Here is a 17,352-nt window from a genome sequence, read left to right as displayed (position 1 = left end):
TATCCACGACTGTCGTTTGTCCCAATATCGACCTTTGTCTTCGTCTCAAGGGTTGGGTAACAATGAGGGATCTGGGTTTTTTCGAGATCTGACATGTACATTGAAATATATTTTAAAACAATTAATAAATAGCATGTCTGAGCATTTATTATATTTCTCAAAGATTTTCGATTAATATTTCATACTTAGTCTGGTCTGGTCCAAAGTGGACCCAACAGCCTTGACGACGGGGCCCAAATGCATTCTACCAATATATATGTCAAGGTGGTTGGAGCATGGGGTCCTTTTCAATTATGATTTGTTACAGTATTTATACTATCTTAAACTTTTTACTTTTTCCATACGGGACAATGCACACTCATTTTTTGAACCGGCACATGGATGTAGTATATCATTCTCAGGATAGTGATTTTCAGTATAGATATCAATATCAGATATTTAGATATCACATTTCAATTTCAGATATTGGACACATTATTTGATGCTGGCATCTGCCACAACCAGCGGCATATCATACATGTCCCGATATGCGAGATGAGATAGATATAACATATCCGTCTGATGTCCAGCACTGGCATCTGAACCACCCCTATTTTTTCCCCAGATATCAGAAAACGGCCCAAAACTAGAGAGAGTATGAGAGAGAGAAAGATAGATAATGAAAGGTATACGTATATATATACAGATATAGAGAGAGAGCAATGGATCACGAGAGAATGGAAGTTCTCCTTTTTTCTCAAACTGTTCAATTTTGTTAGAACAGTTCATTTAATTTCGACCCATTTTGTTTTTTCAAGTCAAACCCATCTAAAATCTAGATCAAACTCAGACCGAAAACCTTGTCCCATTCTGATCGATTGAAACATTAAATCAAAATTAGCTCCATTGAATTAGATCCCAACCCCAATTCCTACTCACAAGCGAGTGGACATCGTGGGCCATACATAGCCTTGCCTAACCCCACGTCGAGTCTCATTCGCAGTCGCAGGCGCCATTAAACCGTCCAAAGGGTCAAACCTGTGAGCAAGTGCCGCCCAAAAACTTCAATCTTTGCCCATGGAAAGACCAGCGGCGATGGCAGACGAAGAAGAAGAAGAGAAAGAGGAAGAAGAAGAAGAAGAAGAGGGGCGGGTGGGTCGGGCGGTGTGCGGAGAGGGGTGCGGGCGACCGAAGCGGGTGTGCATCTGCGCGCACCTCCCCGAGTCGCCCATCCGCACCGCGACCGCCGTGCTGGTCCTGCAGCACCCCCACGAGCGCCGCCGCCGCCTCGCCACCACGCCGCTGCTCCGCCGCTGCCTGCTCAACTGCGCCATCATCCCCGGCCGCCGCCTCCTCCCCGCCGCCCACCCCCTCCCCGACTCCCTCCTCCGGCCCAACCCCCCCGCCGCCCTCTTCCTCTTCCCCTCCCCCGCCGGGCCCCCCGACCCGGACCCCCCCGCCCAGGCTCACCCCGGCGCGAGCCGGGTCCTCATAGTCTTCGACGGGACCTGGACCCAGGCTCGGGAGATGGTCCGCGCCAGCGCCCCGTTCCTGACCGCGGCGAACGCCCGGCGGGTCTCGCTGGGCGGGGGCGTGGACCTGGGCTCGGACGGCCCGAGCATGTTCGAGTCGGAGCTGGCGCTGCGCAAGGAGCCGCACCGGGGCTGCCTCTCCACCGCCGAGGCCGTGGCCAGGGCGCTGGCCGCGCTCGAGCCGTCCCCGGGCCAGGGTCCGCGCGCCGAGGCCGCGCTCCTGCCCGCGGTCCGAGCCATGGTCCGGGGCCAGCTTCAGCACTTCGCCGGCAAGCCCCCCCCACCCTTTCGACGAAATGTCTGACTTAACGGGCCGCCCAGATGGGGAGAAGGCCCATTAAGAGCCCAGTACTCGCTTTTCTCTCTCTAGCTGTCTGATTGTCCGAGGGCGTCGTCACGTGCGTGCGTCGCGGGCCGTTGATGGGTAGGAGGTGGGCCCGGGGAAAGGAGGCGCGTGAGCCGTCCGTGGAAAAAAAAAAGGCCAGAGAGTGGGCCCGCTGGCTCGTGTCAGGCCCACGTGTGTCCTCGATCCGGCCCGTTCCGGCCCGGTCGGCTAGTGAAATCTCCTTTTTACCCCTCTCCCGCGGTCGGCGGGAGGAAGATGAAGAAGGGTGGGGCGGAGATTTCGGATCTCAAACCGGCGTATAAATAGCTCTCTCTTTCCGTTGCTCTTTCTATATCTCTCTCAGCGAGGTTGAGGTGTTGGCGTGGAGGAGGCAAGGTAATGGCGGCAGCTGTGCGATCGGGTTCTGCCATGGCGGCGAAGAACGGCGCGGCGCCGGAGCGGCGGCGGGCGGCGGCGGCGCCGTCGTCGTTGTACTGCGCTTCTTCGTCGGCGTCGTCGTCGTCTTTCTTCGGCGGCAGAGTGTGCGCCGAGAGCTTCGGAGATGGCGGTGGACGGAGGCGGAGGAACTGGCTTTCCGATCGCGTTCCGTCCATCAACGCCGTCCTTGCTGATATTCCCAAGGATGTTGCTGTAAGCGCTCTGAATCTTCCTTTTTTCTTGTTTTTCGTGTTCGTCCTGGACTTCGGAATCTTGAGAGTTGGTGTTCCCGATCTCCTCCTGCAGAGTTATATTTTCTGATGGCGGTGATCTATCCTGAATCGATTCCTAATCTTCGATTACTCTTTTGCTGCATGTGTGTTGCATTAGTGAAAGTTTTCTGGATTTTTCTCCCGCTTGATGTTTTTGTTCTTCGGGGGCAACCGCTCTGTTGTGTTGGTCAGATCTCTAGCAAGTCTCGTCTTCCTTTATGATTTGTTCATTTCCGTACCTCCTCGTAATTCAACAGCGTGAATGATGCCGATTTGCTGGTTTGTTTTACGCGGTTTTGAGTTTTGTTTACATTGAAGTTGTTTACCTCATCGTCGAACCCGTGGTTGCCGATTCGGGAAATTCATGAATCACGTGTGATATGTTGTCACTTTTTTCTTAACACGTGTTATTATCTTGGATATTTTTCTGGTGAGTTCTTCTGAATCTTTCGAAAGCTATGAAAAGAAACTTAAAAAAGATTATTAAGAAACGTAAAAAAAAGTTTATTAAAAGTTTTGATCGTTCAAAAAAAAAAAAGTTTATTAGCATAGGAGGTTTATGTATCGACTTCCTTGCAGTCTCTGGAGGCGCCTAGCTTTCGGCGTTCAGAAGCAGACCCAAAGTCTGTCGCCTCGCTGATACTTGGAGGTGGGGCTGGCACAAGACTTTTTCCTCTCACTCGTATGAGGGCCAAGCCTGCGGTAAGCGTCTGCTTCTGCCTATACTGATGAAATGTCTGCGTCTCTTACTCGTGGATGTATTCAATTTATTGGACTTTGAAAGAAATCGACATATCGAATGAAGATGCAAGAAATTATGTATCAGCATAAGCGAAAGATCCTTTCCCCATGAAGGGCAGTGTCAGTATCTCATCAGTTTCTTTCCTTTGTTTGACGATTACTAGGTGCCCATTGGCGGTGGCTACAGACTCATCGATGTCCCCATGAGCAACTGCATCAACAGTGGCATAAATAAGATCTACATCCTGACGCAGTTCAACTCTCAGTCCCTTAACCGTCATCTTGCTCGCACTTATAGCTTGGGAAATGGCGTGAATTTCGGCGACGGATTTGTTGAAGTGAGTGTGTGACATTTGCTTTCTAAAGCTTAATACATAATGCTTTTTCTGGTTTTTTTTGTCATTCATGGGTTTACATTAAAGTTGAAACTTGACCATACTTTCTTGTTGATCGAATTTAGGTTCTTGCGGCGACTCAAACATCTGGAGAAGATGGGAAAAAATGGTTCCAGGGCACAGCAGATGCAGTGAGGCAATTCGTTTGGCTCTTTGAGGCACGTTCTTCTTTTCTTTATTCCTGAATTATCCTTTGGCTTGGATATTAAAATTTAAATTTATGGTTTCACCTGTCTGACTATCGTTTATTCTCTCCTTTTCCTCCCAGGATGCTAAGCTCCGACACATTGAAAACATTTTGATATTATCGGGGGATCATCTGTACAGAATGGATTACATGGACTTTCTTCAGGTTGGTCTGTCGCTCATCAATCGATTAAGTTTTCATGCCGCAGCAGTCCTTGCAAATTGATCCTCATAAATTACAGAGACACATCGACACAAACGCCGATATATCCGTTTCCTGCCTCCCCATGGACGAGAGGTGATCCACTGCCCTAGCTGTCATTGTCTTTTCGTTCGCTCTGTTTACCAACGGGTTGGATCTTTGAATGCAGCCGAGCATCTGATTTTGGGTTGATGAAGATCGACAGTCGAGGTCGTGTCAACCACTTCATGGAGAAGCCCAAGGGGGAGAGCCTCAAGTCCATGGTTTGTACTAATCAAAGTGTGTTATTGACGAGCAAAGTAAGATGAATTGAGTTGGTAAATGATGAGATCTGTTTTGTTTGGTCGGTTGTTCCAGCAAGTGGACACGACGGTGCTTGGGTTGTCGCCGCAGGAGGCGAGCCAGTCGCCTTACATCGCGTCAATGGGCATCTATCTTTTCAAGACAGACGTTCTTCTGAAGCTTCTCAGGTCCAAGTATCCACATTCAAATGACTTTGGGTCTGAGATTATACCCATGGCGGCAAAAGACTACAATGTTCAGGTAAAAGCAACTGAAATGCTCCCAACATTACTTGTTCAAAGTTTTTTTCTTTTATTCATTGCTAAAGGGAATTGGGCAGGCATACCTTTTCAATGGCTACTGGGAGGACATTGGAACGATCAAGTCCTTCTTCGACGCCAATCTCGCCTTAGCCGATCAGGTACTCAAAAAGAGCCTCACTTCTCTCAATGAACACTGCTATCATCTTCCCCACCACCATCGTCATCCGCATCTTCATCTTCTTGTTTGGGCAGCCGGCCAAGTTCCATTTCTACGACCCATCGAAGCCAATCTTCACATCTCCCCGGTTTCTGCCACCCACAAAGATTGAGAAATGCAGGGTATGTACTGTTATTGCAAACTTGGTGACCAGATTGGATGATTGATCAATTCTCATTCAATCTCTCTCCATGTTTTCTCTCTGGTTGGGCATGATGAACTTGCAGGTGGTGAACTCCATTGTCTCTCATGGGTGCTTCCTGAATGAATGCACTGTGGAGCACTCTGTCATTGGGGTCCGGTCTCGGCTTGAGTCTGGCTCAGAGCTTGTGGTGAGTGATGGCACGTCAGCGACGAGTGACCGACCCAGGCATCTATGTTTAATGGGATGATTTATCTTACATCCTTTTCTGCAGGATACCATGGTGATGGGAGCGGACTTTTACCAGACTGAGGCTGAGATTGCCGCCATCCTGGCTGAGGGCAAGGTCCCAATGGGCATCGGTCGAAACACAAAGATCAGGTGCCCATTTTTAAGTTTTTATAAATTTCTAAGATGATGATAATGATGACGACGACGACGAGAAAGTGACCATGCTTGTCTGATGGTGCAGGAACTGCATCATTGACAAGAACGCGAAGATTGGCAAGGACGTGGTGATCGCAAACACAGAGGTGAGCATCGTGTTTTCTGGTTGAGCTTTTCCTTGTTATTGGCCTCCGGCGGTGGCTGAGGCGTCTGCGGACCGCTTGCAGGGCGTGGAGGAGGCGGACCGGCCATCAGAGGGCATCTACATCCGCTCCTCGATCACGGTGGTGGCGAAGAATGCCACCATCCCCGACGGCACCGTTATCTGAGTGAGGTCCGAGTGGTGGCGGCGACAGCGGTGGTTGTTTCCCCTCTTTTTCTGTCCCCGAAGGCGGGTCAACGGCGAGGGGTAGAGCTTCAATTTGAATAAGAGCTTATTAGGCTTAGGTGGTAGGAGTAAGGATTATTATTCGTGCATTGTACAGACCTCCCCATCAAATAAGATCCCACCGTTGACTGGCCTCCCTCCCTCCCTTGAGCTTGAGCTGACTTTTCAATGGATGCTGACGGGTAAGGACAGCCTGGCTAAAGTTTGATCGGACTGGACCGAAGCAACCCAACTGGTCTTTACAATGGATGCTATTATTATTATTATTATTATCCTCTGCCGGAGTCTCTTGAGTCTTGACCTTTCATCATCAATCTATCGTCCTCTTATTATCACTCTCACTCTCTTGTTTTCTCATCCTTTCTCTCATTCTTACACACTTTCTGTTTCAATCTATCAATCTCGTGTTCACTCACTTTCTGTCTCTCTCAATCTTTAGTTCTCTCACTATCTGTCTCTCAGTCTCTAGTTTTCTCCCTCTCTATGTTCCTCAGTCTCTCGTTCTCTCACTTTCTCAATCCCTCAATCTCTTGTTCTTTTCCTCTCTATCTCCCTCAACCTCTCGTTCAGTCACTTTCTATCTCTCACTCTCTCATCTTTCATTCTCTCACTCTCTCTCACTTTCTAACTTTCTCACTCTCCCACTCTTTCTTCTCACTCTATCACTCCCCCACTTCTCTCATTCTTTCTCAGTTTTTCACTCTTTCATTGCTTCTCATTCTCACTCTCTCCCTCTCTAAAAAGAAATCAAGGAAAGCAAGAAGAGCGAGAAGAGCAAGGTCCACTCATGAAATCACTATAAATGAAAACATCATATTTTCAAAAAATTGAATTAAAGTATTCCCTTGGATTTGACTTTTTCATTGACTAGTCACCCTGACCGGACCAAGACTAGGCAGAGACCTACCAACTTCAGGTCCAGGTTTAGGTTTTTGCTAAAAACCTGATGTATTTCGTAAATCAGAGAATATTGTTCTAGTTTTGTCGCAAAAATCCACCTGTAATGAAGTACAAACCAGCAGAGGAGAAAACTCAGAGCAGGAAGAAGAGGAAAGCACAGGCGAGGAACGACAGTGGCGACGACAGAGGTAAGAATGAGAAAAGAGAGAAGAGCGAGAAAGGCAGTCTACTCGTGGAATCACTAAAAATGATAACATCATATTTTCTAAGTTTTATTATAACATTCTCTAATATTCCTTTGAAATATTTACAAATATTGATATTGGCTATGTGACATTAACTTTTTGTTGACTAGTCAACCTGATCAGACTTGACTGAACTTCAATTGGTTTTTGCTAAAACGGTATGTATTTGTTAAAGCAGAGAATATTGTTTGGGTTTTCTCGCAAAATTCCGCCTGTTACGAAATACAAACTGAGGAGAAGGCATGAAGAAGAGGAAGCGTTGGCAAGGAGTGGCGGAATTTAGTAGTCGGCGGCGACGGCGGAGGCGAGCTTGGGCTTCTTCCATGGCCGCTTAACCTTTGTTCCTCCGACGTGGTCTTCTTCTCCTGATCCTCGAGCGACGATGCGCCAGACCTAGCAAGCTAGAACTGCAAACCTCGCCCCGTCTAGGGTTTCTTTCTCGGCAAAAATTGTGACCAAACCGCCCGGATCCCTGTTGGGGTTTGTCAGCCCCCCCACTGCGGGAATGTGGTAGAGGGGGGGTTTGACTTGTGAATGCCCCAATGAGGGAGGGGCGCACAAGAATCGAGGTGCGCCCCCTCCCCTCTTGTCCTTTAGTGACAAATGGCCCATTTGGGGCCCATTTCTCTGTTATTTAAAGGGGTATTCATCCTCCTTGAACCCTAATCCATTTTAGCAGCCCTCAAGTGCTTTCTTGTTTATTATTCTTGTCTCTTCCTCTCTTCTCCTCTCCATCTCCCTTGTTTTGTCTTCATCACTCCTTAGTGGTTACTCCGTTGGTTTGGGAGTTGAAGGAGTTGCTTTACTACACCACATGAGAAGTCAGTGCCCTTCACCGAGAGCCTTGCACATCGGCGTCACGCAGATGACGTAAAGAGGTTATTGTTATCTGTCTCTATACGCGGATGCATTTATCTTCTTCGAGGTGATTCCACATTTCTACCGTAGCGTCTTGGGTCATTTTCTTCAACGACTTTCAACAATCCCGATCGTCGATTTCCCCCTCTCAATTCATGCAATCATCCATCGCGTTTTCTTTCCTCTCCCCAATCCAAGGTTCGATTTCCGGCCTCGGAGAAGGAAAGATCATGAACTCTGGTGCGCGAAATCCATGGGACGACCTCTAGTGTAGGAAATTTTGGAGAAGCCGGCGACAAGCTGCATCATCACGTTCTGCACAGGCATGTGGTTAGTCTTGCGGAGGAAGAAGGCGAGGTAAGGGAGCGTGGGGCTAAGCTACGAGGCGGCGGTGGAGGGGGGGCAGCACTAGCAGATCGTGGCGTCGGCCTTCTCCCACGTGAGTGCAGTCCACCTGGCCTTCAACGCAACCGCAATGTGGAGCCTGAGCTCGTGCGGGGGATGACCAACTACTGGGCTGCGTGCGTGCTGCGCTGGAGGGGGCTGGCCTGCGCGGTTAGTCTGAAGCGCAGGGATGCGCTGGAGCTGCGGTTCATGGAGGTGGAGCCAACGCGGGAGGAAGGGGAGGAGGAGGGAGAAGAGCTCGCCCTGCCCAGCAGCATCTGGGAGGGGAGAAGGGCACTGTCGTTGCTGTTGCTGGGGCCGGACGATGTGTAGTAGTTGCAGGTCGGTGCAAGCGCTTCTCTCTTGTTCTTCGTCTTGTTCATTTCTGGTCCTGGCTAGCCTTCTTCTTTCTCGCGGGTCGCCGATCATGATGGGCCGATAGAGAGAGAGAGAGGGAGAGAGAGAGAGTTATATCTCTCTCTCTCCATCTGTCTGTCTGTCTGTCTGTCTGTCTGTCTCTCTCTCTCTCTCTCTCTCTCTCTTTTCCTGTATCTTTCTCTCTTTTTCTCTTCCTCTCTCTCTCTCTCCTCTCTGTCTCTCTCTCACTTTCTTTCTCTCTGTTTCTCTCCCAGTCACCCTCCCTCGTTCTCTCTCTCTCTTCCATCTCTATCTATTTCTCTTCCTTTATCTCTCTCTCTTCCTGTATCTCTCTATCTTTTTCTCTACCTTTATCTCTCTCTCTCTCTTCCTGTATCTCTCTATCTATTTCTCTTCCTTTATCTCTCTCTCTTCCTGTATCTCTCTATCTATTTCTCTTCCTTTATCTCTCTCTCTCTCTTCCTGTATCTCTCTATCTATTTCTCTTCCTTTATCTCTCTCTCGCGCTTCCTGTATCTCTCTATCTATTTCTCTTCCTTTATCTCTCTCTCTTCCTGTATCTCTCTATCTATTTCTCTTCCTTTATCTCTCTCTCTCGCTTCCTGTATCTCTATATCTATTTCTCTTCCTTTATATCTTTCTCTCTTCCTGTATCTCTCTATCTATTTCTCTTACTTTATCTCTCTCTCTCTCTCTCTCTCTCTCTCTCTCTTCATGTAGCTCTCCATCTATTTCTCTTCCTTTATCTCTCTCTCTTCCTGTATCTCTCTATCTATTTCTCTTCCTTTGTCTCTCTCTCTCTTCCTATATCTCTCTATCTATTTCTCTTCCTTTATCTCTCTCTCTCTCTCTCTCTCTCTCGCTTCCTGTACCTCTATATCTATTTCTCTTCCTTTATCTCTCTCTCTCTCTCTCTCTCGCTTCCTGTACCTCTATATCTATTTCTCTTCCTTTATATCTTTCTCTCTTCCTGTATCTCTCTATCTATTTCTCTTCCTTTATCTCTCTCTCTCTCTTCCTGCATCTCTCCATCTATTTCTCTTCCTTTATCTCTCTCTCTTCCTGTATCTCTCTATCTATTTCTCTTCCTTTATCTCTCTCTCTTCCTATATCTCTCTATCTATTTCTCTTCCTTCATCTCTCTCTCTCTCTCTCTTCCTGCATCTCTCCATCTATTTCTCTTCCTTTATCTCTCTCTCTTCCTGTATCTCTCTATCTATTTCTCTTCCTTTATCTCTCTCTCTTCCTATATCTCTCTATCTCTCTCTCTTCCTGTATATCTCTCTCTCTCTCTCTCTTCCTGTATCCCTCTATCTATTTCTCTTCCTTTATCTCTCTCATTCTCTTCCTTTTCTCTCTCATTCTCTTCCTTTTCTCTCTCTCTCTCTCTTTCTATATATCTCTCATTCTCCTCCTTATTCTCTCTCTCTTCCTGTATATCTCTCTCCCTCTCTTCCTTTATACACACACACACACACACACATATATATATCTTTCTCTTCCTGTACATATCTCTCCCTCTCTTTCTTCTCTCTCTCTCTCTCTCCCTCTTTCTCTTCCTGTATATATCTCTCCCTCTTTCTTCTCTCTTTTCCCTCTTTCTCTTCCTGGATCTCTCTCTTTCTCTCTCTCTCTCTCCCTCCCTCTCTCTCCCTCTGTTCAACGTAGGTTGGGCTGTTTGTTTGTTGTACGCCCAAATTTGATTGCAACTTATTTATAAAGTAATATGTAATTTTATTAAAAATACTATTAAAGAATCATACTTTTTACTCAGGCCACATCCCTTATGCGCTGAATTATCCTCATTTTTACTGGATAAAAATCCAAAAAAACCTGGAGCAAACTACACGAAAGATCATCAATATATCAACCTGGAGAAAAACCATATACTGAGCTCTAATTAAAATGATAACTTGTTCATATTTCAAATATCATCAGTTATGTCTCTCTCTCTCTCTGTGTCTCTCTCTCACTTAGGCATCGGGGATCGGATCGGATCGTTTGAATCTTGATCCACAGATTCGAACAAACGAATGCCGATTCTAACAATCTGTTTGAATCTTTCGATTGAACAGGCCATTTTATCGACTCTCTCTGGCAGCCGCTGGCTTCCACGGGCCACTACTGGCGGCCACTAGCACTGCTGGGGGACTTTGGCCGGTCGCCGCTGGCAGACACTGGCGTCCGTTGGCCAGGGCTGGACGGCACCGGATTCGAACATTCGATTCGATCCGATTCAAAAAATGTGTTCGAATCAGATCTTATTCAAACATTTGATCTGAACAGGCATCTTGTTCGAACAATCCTATCAGAACACGGCCGCTGGCCAGCTCTAGTGGCGCTGGCTGGCCGCTGGCCGGCTCCTGGGCACTGCTGGCCGGCGCTGGCTGCTAGGCGCCGCTGGCCGGTGCTGGTCGTTGGCAGCTACTGGCGGTTGCTGGCTGGCACTAGGCGGCCCTTGGCCAGCGAGGGCAGCTGCTGGCTGGTGTTGGGCGCAGGTGGGCGAAGCTGGCCAGCACTGGCGGCACCGGATTCGAACATTTGATTTGATCTGATTTGAACAATGTGTTCGAATCGGATCTTATTCAAATATTTGATCCGAACAGGCATCTTGTTCGAAAAATCCTATCCAAATAGACGCACAGATCATGTTCGAATCCGATCTGAACAGGACAGATCGGTGTTCAGATTCATTCGTTCGAATACCGATCCAATCGAACATTCAAACGATCTGTCCGAATCCTCGATCCATACTCTCACTTTCCCGCTCTCGTTCTCTCTCTCTCTTTCTCATCCAATATATCTCTCTCTCTCTTTCTCTTCCTGTATCCCTCTCTCTCTTTCTCTTCCGGTATATCTTTCTCTCTTTATCTTCCTATATATATCTCTCTCTTTCTCTTCATGTATCACTCTCTCTTTCTCTTCCTGTATCCCTCTCTCTCTTTCTCTTCCTCTATCTCTCTCTCTCTCTTTCTCTTCCTGTATCTCTTTCTCTCTTTCTCTTCCTATCTATCTCTCTCTTTCTCTTCTTGTATCTCTCTCTCTCTCTCTTCCTATATATATATATATCTCTTCACGTATCTTTCTCTCTTTCTCTCTCTCTCTCTCTCTCTCTCTCTCTCTCTCTCTCTTCTTGTATCCCTCTCTCTCTCTTTCTCTTCCTCTATCTCTCTCTCTCTTTCTCTTCCTGTATCTCTCTCTCTGTCTCTCTCTATCTCTCTCTTTCTATTCCTGTATCTCTCTCTCTTCTTGTATCTCTCTCTCTTTCTATTCCTGTATATCTCTCTCTCTCTTTCTATTCATGTATCTCTCTCGCTCTCTCTTTCTCTTCCTGTATCTCTTTCTCTCTCTCTCTCTCTCTCTCTCTCTTTCTCTTCCTGTATCTCTCTCTCTTTCTCTTCCTGTATCTCTTTTTCTCTCTTTCTCTTCCTGTATCTCTCTCTCTCTTTCTCTTCCTGTATCTCTTTCTCTCTCTCTTTCTCTTCCTGTATCTCTCTCTCTCTTTCTCTTCCTGTATCTCTTTCTCTCTCTCTCTTTCTCTTCCTGTATCTCTTTCTCTCTCTCTCTTTCTCTTCCTGTATCTCTTTCTCTCTCTCTTTCTCTTCCTGTATCTCTCTCTCTCTTTCTCTTCATGTATCTCTTTCTCTCTCTCTCTTTCTCTTCCTGTATCTCTTTCTCTCTCTCTCTTTCTCTTTCTGTATCTCTTTCTCTCTCTCTTTCTCTTCCTGTATCTCTCTCTCTCTCTTTCTCTTCCTGTATCTCTCTCTTTCTCTTCCTCTCTCTCTCTCTTACTCTATCTCTCTCTCCCTCTCTTTCTCTTCCTGTATCTCTCTCTCTCTCTTTCTCTTCCTATATATCTCTCTCTTCCTGTATCTCTCTCTCTCTCTCTTTCTCTCTTGCTCTCTTTCTCTTTCTGTATATCTCTCTCTCTCCCTGTATATATATATCTCTCTCTCACTCTCACTCTCTCTCTCTTTCTCTTCCTGTATATATCTCTCTTTCTGTCTTTCTTTCTATCTTCTATCTCTCTCTATCTCTTTCTCTCTTTCTCTTCCTGCATCTCTCTCTCTCTCCCTCTCTCTTTCTTTCTCTCTCTCGCTCCCTCTCTCCCTCCCTCTCTTTCTCTGTTGAATGTAGGTTGGGCTGTTTGTTGTGAAATTCTGTGAATGATATGGAAAAAGTGTGTTAAGCATACAAGTTTGTATACCCAAATTCAGTTGCAACTTATTAATAATATTAATGTGTAATTTTATTGAAAATACTATTAAAGAATCATATTTTTAACTCAGGCCACGTCCCTTATATGCTGAATTATCCTCATTTTTTCTGGATAAAAATCCAAAAAAATCTGGAGTAAACTACATGAAAGATCATTAATAAATAAATAAAAGTCAACCAGGAGAAAAAACATATTACTGAGTTCTGATCAAAATGATAACCTGTTCAGAGTTCAAATATCATCAGTTTTGACCTGATTAGAAACAAAACCTGATCAAGTCTACGGAGGTGAGCTCCAATCAGAGCTCTGTTTTGATCAGAGAGAGAACCTGATCAAAGCTGATTTCTGATCCAAGATTCACTCTGACAAAAGTATGATCTCAGTTACTTTCTAATCAGTTTTGACCTCATTAGAAATAAAATCTGATCAGGTCAAGACCTCTGTAGATATGAACTCCAATCAGGACTGGTTAGTGTTGCAACTCTAATAAGTAAGACCTTATCAAAAACAAAAGTCGATAAGAGTCATCTGGCATGATAATTTAATAATAGACATCATAAATTTGAAAGAACCACAAGCTACCAGTTATCCTTCAATGTTATTTTGTCTACACCGATTAAACAAGATAAAGAGAGAGAAGCAAGATCAATGTATAAATCTATGTAATGATTGATGAGCCTTTCCTTCCTCGCGTGATGTGAAAGCTGTGTAACAAGAGAACTAACAAGATGGTTAGAACATATCTCCATGAGTGGGAGATACATACAGATGGTTTATACCTCTTTGTTTACCAACCTGACTGTGATGGTTCATCATCACTCTCCTTTTGTCAAGTCTACCTCCTCAATGTCAGTTAAAGTCCCTTCCATGCTCTTTTGGGGTATTGTTGGTGCAACCAGAACTTTTATCCCATCAAAAGACATGTTTTGTGCCAAAAGCCGTAAGCATTTATACGTGAAAATTCATTGGCTAGTGGAGAAGAATCTTTGACGAGTGCACTGGTTGGCACAAACAAGAAAGATGCCTCAAGACACATATAAAAAGGTTTAGGAATAGTTTGCATCCATCTCCTGGCCACCACAACAGGGATTCATTCAACATTTTGGGAATCACCAAATTTCTGAATATGTGTTGTCCAAATAAAATAAATCCCATATTGTAGAGAAATTTTCTCTTTTGACATGCAACATAAAACATACAAAATTTCATGCACAGAGGTTCACTTAAACTTCATGTCCAACACCAACTTTATGATGTTTGGGATATTTAGTTGTGTGCATCATTGGAGTTAGCTTCTCCTCCTATCATCTTATTCGTGAATAATTTTAATAAATTTATGTACACCAGAAAAAATCTCTCAAAGACTTTCCAGGCTCAACCCATCATACACATCTTCAGACTCAACCACTAGCTCCTTTGCATTTTCGGGGTGAGTGATCGAGGGATCCTCAATGGAGGGATTCCTTAGGCTTGTAGATCTACTACAAGTGACATGCAAGGAGTGTGGAAATATCTATCCAATTTAGGGTTTGATGGTCTTAATAGACTCATCAATGATGTAATCATTGACATATTGGTGCTCACATCGTCTGTGGTAATAAGGATGACATTTTTAGAAAGTTGGAAGTCCCCCATGTGGCCCGTTGATCCTTTTTATTGCCGAGATGCTTTTGTGAAGCCTACTGATATCATAAACACGATGTGTAATCAGGAAATCATGTTCTCAATAGTCTAGGAATCAATTGATAGGTTGAGAATGCTAAAGTTGGAAAGAAAATTTGTAAGCTTCTACTTCTCTCTGATGAAGAAGACATTAGCATATGCATGAATGGTACTTAAAAATGGTGTTCTCATCTTATGTTGCACAACACAACAACACCTCCATTTCATTAATTTTAAGAATTACCACAATAATATTATAACATAGCACAACAACACCACCTCTTTGAAAATGGTATAACGTACCACAATATGTAGTTAGTCAATAAGACATGAATTTAGTTCTCATCCCCTTAGTTCTATAAAGTCTGATCCATTTCAGTAATTTTTCATCTCAGTAAGAGTAATTATCAGAAGGTTTTTATTCTTGTACACCATGCCATAGTAGCGGTTGGATTCAAATTCATTGAAATAATTCATCGCCTCAGATTCTGAAACCATGGCACATTATTTGTGAGTTTACTTCCATTTCATCATTTTTCACGCCTATGTAAGTCTCCCTTCTGAATGTTTGTCCTCATCCGAAGTCTGGTATCCTTCTCCTCTCCCAATTTATAATTCCACTTTCCTAAATGGCCATTGATTTCAACGAGTTATTCACCTTACTTTCAGGGTATATTTTAAGGATTTGATAAACCTCTTGTAAGTGAAAATTCATTTATAAAATGGAAGAAAGATAAATGTGCGTTTTTCTAAAAATATAAATAAATTGGAATAACTAACCCTTAGTGCTTAGCTACATGAGAAACAATTACCATCAAACCACTAAATAAGAAGAAACTACCAGACACAAATGTGGGCATAACAATTACAGAAGAAATCCTAAATTAAGAATTTCAAAGAAAATAAAGCATGTAATTCATCTCATGAGCACATAAAACTATGAAACTGTATATTTAAATTATACAACCTCCTCATTGTTTGTCTCTGATCTGGTCCAGCTTCGATGAGGGGAAACTCTTATTGGAATCAAATATAGATCATATTTTGGCTCTTATCAAAAGGTGAACTTATTAAACCATCAGATTCACAAAAGACATAGTTGATCCATGGGTAGGAATCTTGAGAGACAATCTCTTGAGCATTTAAAGTCAAATATGGTCAGAAAATTAGGAGAAAGAGAGTTAGTAGCTTGTGAACAATGAATAAATTTAAAAAACAAGTAGAAATGACCAAATTATTATTGGAAAATTTCAAATATATCATGAATTAGGATATAAATATAAAATAAAATTTTGTTAATTAAATGCCTCAAAATATGTAAGAAATTTGGTGTACCTCATACCTGAAACATATCCTTTATTTTTTTTTCGATGAAACACTAGCTAATTTTTGTTGGAGACTATGAGAGTGTAGGCCCATTTGTTACTAGGAATTTCTGGTTTAACCAAACATCATTTAACTTCAGGTGTTGGGAATTTTTCCCCAATTGGAATTTGGCCTAGCCCACTTTCCTCCTCACAAAAGTGAACTACATAATCCTCAAAATAAAACTTATTTCCCCTTTTGAATAGTTGTGAGTGAATAAATTAACAGTCTACTTATAATCCCTTTAAATAACAGCAGATCCCATTGCGAAGGAAGTAGCCATATGATAAACTCAAAATTTGGGTAAAATTTTTGTTGTCGAGAATTTGAGTTTAATCAATAAAATTTAAAAATGATACTCATGAATAATTTAATTCGCTATTGATGAGTACAGGTTGTCTCCGCAGTGAACGAGTACTATGGAAAGTATGATCTCAATTGGGTGAAGCAAAGATGAGAGGAGTTATGTACACGGTAGTGAATGTGTAATGAGAATAGATAATACGATGATAAATGGCTAATTAGGGGATTAAGATGGACAATAAATGGGGTGAGATGGGATCATAACAATAGTATGGTAAGTGGTACGGAGATAAAGATAGCGAGAATGGGGTAGAACAATGATAGGAATGAGAGATGTAGTGATATTCATGTGTTGAAATAGGAAGGAGAGAGATGTGTTGTGAGATTGTCACAGTGTAGGGAGCACGTGAAATGAAGGTTGGATGTATAGGGGACGATGACGGGGTGGATTGAGGATGGTAATGGCTTAGGGTGATAGATGGATAAACTAACTCAACATGTTGGAAACGATTCAATGTAAGGCGAAAGGCTAACCTTAGATCCCTATATTCTGCTGGGATCACAACATCTTCTTGCTCCAGACCAACCTCCACACTTCTCTATCGAACCTCTCCAAGCACTAGAGACACCAAGGAACACTTGATTGATCCAACCATATGGATGGATAGAGGACGAAAAGACAAAGCTGACCTTAAAGTTTCAGCTCGATCCGAGTTTTGGATCGTCGGATATCAAGCCTGAAAGTTGGATTATTTCTAGATGTCGATTTATTTCAAATATTTCTCTCTCATCCTCCTCAGTGCAGTCTCGTCATTTGGTTGGGGTTTTGTCTCTTCTAAGCATTTAATGTGATGATTGGCTCAGATTCCTCCTCGTCATCTATGATCGACAGCTCTCATCGCGCCACCTGTCGCCCTAGGAAAAAGATAAAAGGAAGAATGATAGTTTATTATTTTAATATATTTTTTCATAGCTTTTGTCACAGCTGATGTGGTGCCACATCAACGATTACCTCTTCTAAACCAGTATGAATATGACATGTATGCGCCATGTGTACATGGGCAACCCTCGTGTACATGCGGCGCTTTGTGGCACTATCACGTTGCCCGGTCTTCATTGTTGACTATTCAAAAGAGAGAAAGGACAATGATAGTTTATTATTTAAATATATTATTTAGTAGCTTTTGTCCTATCTAATATAGTGCCACGTCAGAGATTTCCTCTTCTAAACCAATAGAAATGTCCCATGTATGCGCCATGTGCAACCCTTGTGTACATGCAGCGCTCTT

General features: G+C 43.9%; 2 protein-coding genes across 2 annotated transcripts; both read left to right on the top strand.

Annotated features, from left to right (window-relative positions):
* The first annotated feature begins 929 nt into the window (after window positions 1-929).
* Window positions 930-1,876, top strand: LOC144715917 (DTW domain-containing protein). The gene has a single exon (XM_078590918.1). The coding sequence runs from the start codon at window positions 1,057-1,059 to the stop codon at window positions 1,813-1,815; it is 759 nt and encodes a 252-aa protein (XP_078447044.1). The 5' UTR covers window positions 930-1,056; the 3' UTR covers window positions 1,816-1,876.
* A 303-nt stretch (window positions 1,877-2,179) lies between these two features.
* Window positions 2,180-5,883, top strand: LOC144715915 (glucose-1-phosphate adenylyltransferase large subunit 1-like). Its single transcript, XM_078590915.1, has 14 exons — window positions 2,180-2,487; window positions 3,126-3,248; window positions 3,452-3,625; window positions 3,748-3,840; window positions 3,951-4,034; window positions 4,111-4,166; window positions 4,240-4,333; window positions 4,428-4,613; window positions 4,693-4,773; window positions 4,868-4,954; window positions 5,060-5,164; window positions 5,249-5,355; window positions 5,447-5,507; window positions 5,589-5,883. Exons 1-14 carry the CDS (start codon window positions 2,236-2,238, stop codon window positions 5,688-5,690), a joined length of 1,605 nt encoding a protein of 534 aa, XP_078447041.1. The 5' UTR covers window positions 2,180-2,235; the 3' UTR covers window positions 5,691-5,883.
* Window positions 5,884-17,352: the final 11,469 nt, after the last annotated feature.

This window comes from Wolffia australiana, chromosome 19 (assembly GCF_029677425.1).
Source record: "Wolffia australiana isolate 7733 chromosome 19, ASM2967742v1".
NCBI lineage: Eukaryota > Viridiplantae > Streptophyta > Magnoliopsida > Alismatales > Araceae > Wolffia > Wolffia australiana.
This window is presented reverse-complemented; position numbering and strand designations above follow the sequence as displayed.

Excerpts from the sequence above, each read along its gene's own strand:
- LOC144715915 (XM_078590915.1), top strand. The coding sequence starts at position 2,236 with ATGGCGGCAGCTGTGCGATCGGGTTCTGCCATGGCGGCGAAGAACGGC. Across the intron at positions 3,249-3,451 it reads GTATGAGGGCCAAGCCTGCG|GTGCCCATTGGCGGTGGCTA; the intron begins GTAAGCGTCTGC and ends GACGATTACTAG. Across the intron at positions 4,167-4,239 it reads TGCCTCCCCATGGACGAGAG|CCGAGCATCTGATTTTGGGT; the intron begins GTGATCCACTGC and ends CTTTGAATGCAG.
- LOC144715917 (XM_078590918.1), top strand. The coding sequence starts at position 1,057 with ATGGAAAGACCAGCGGCGATGGCAGACGAAGAAGAAGAAGAGAAAGAG.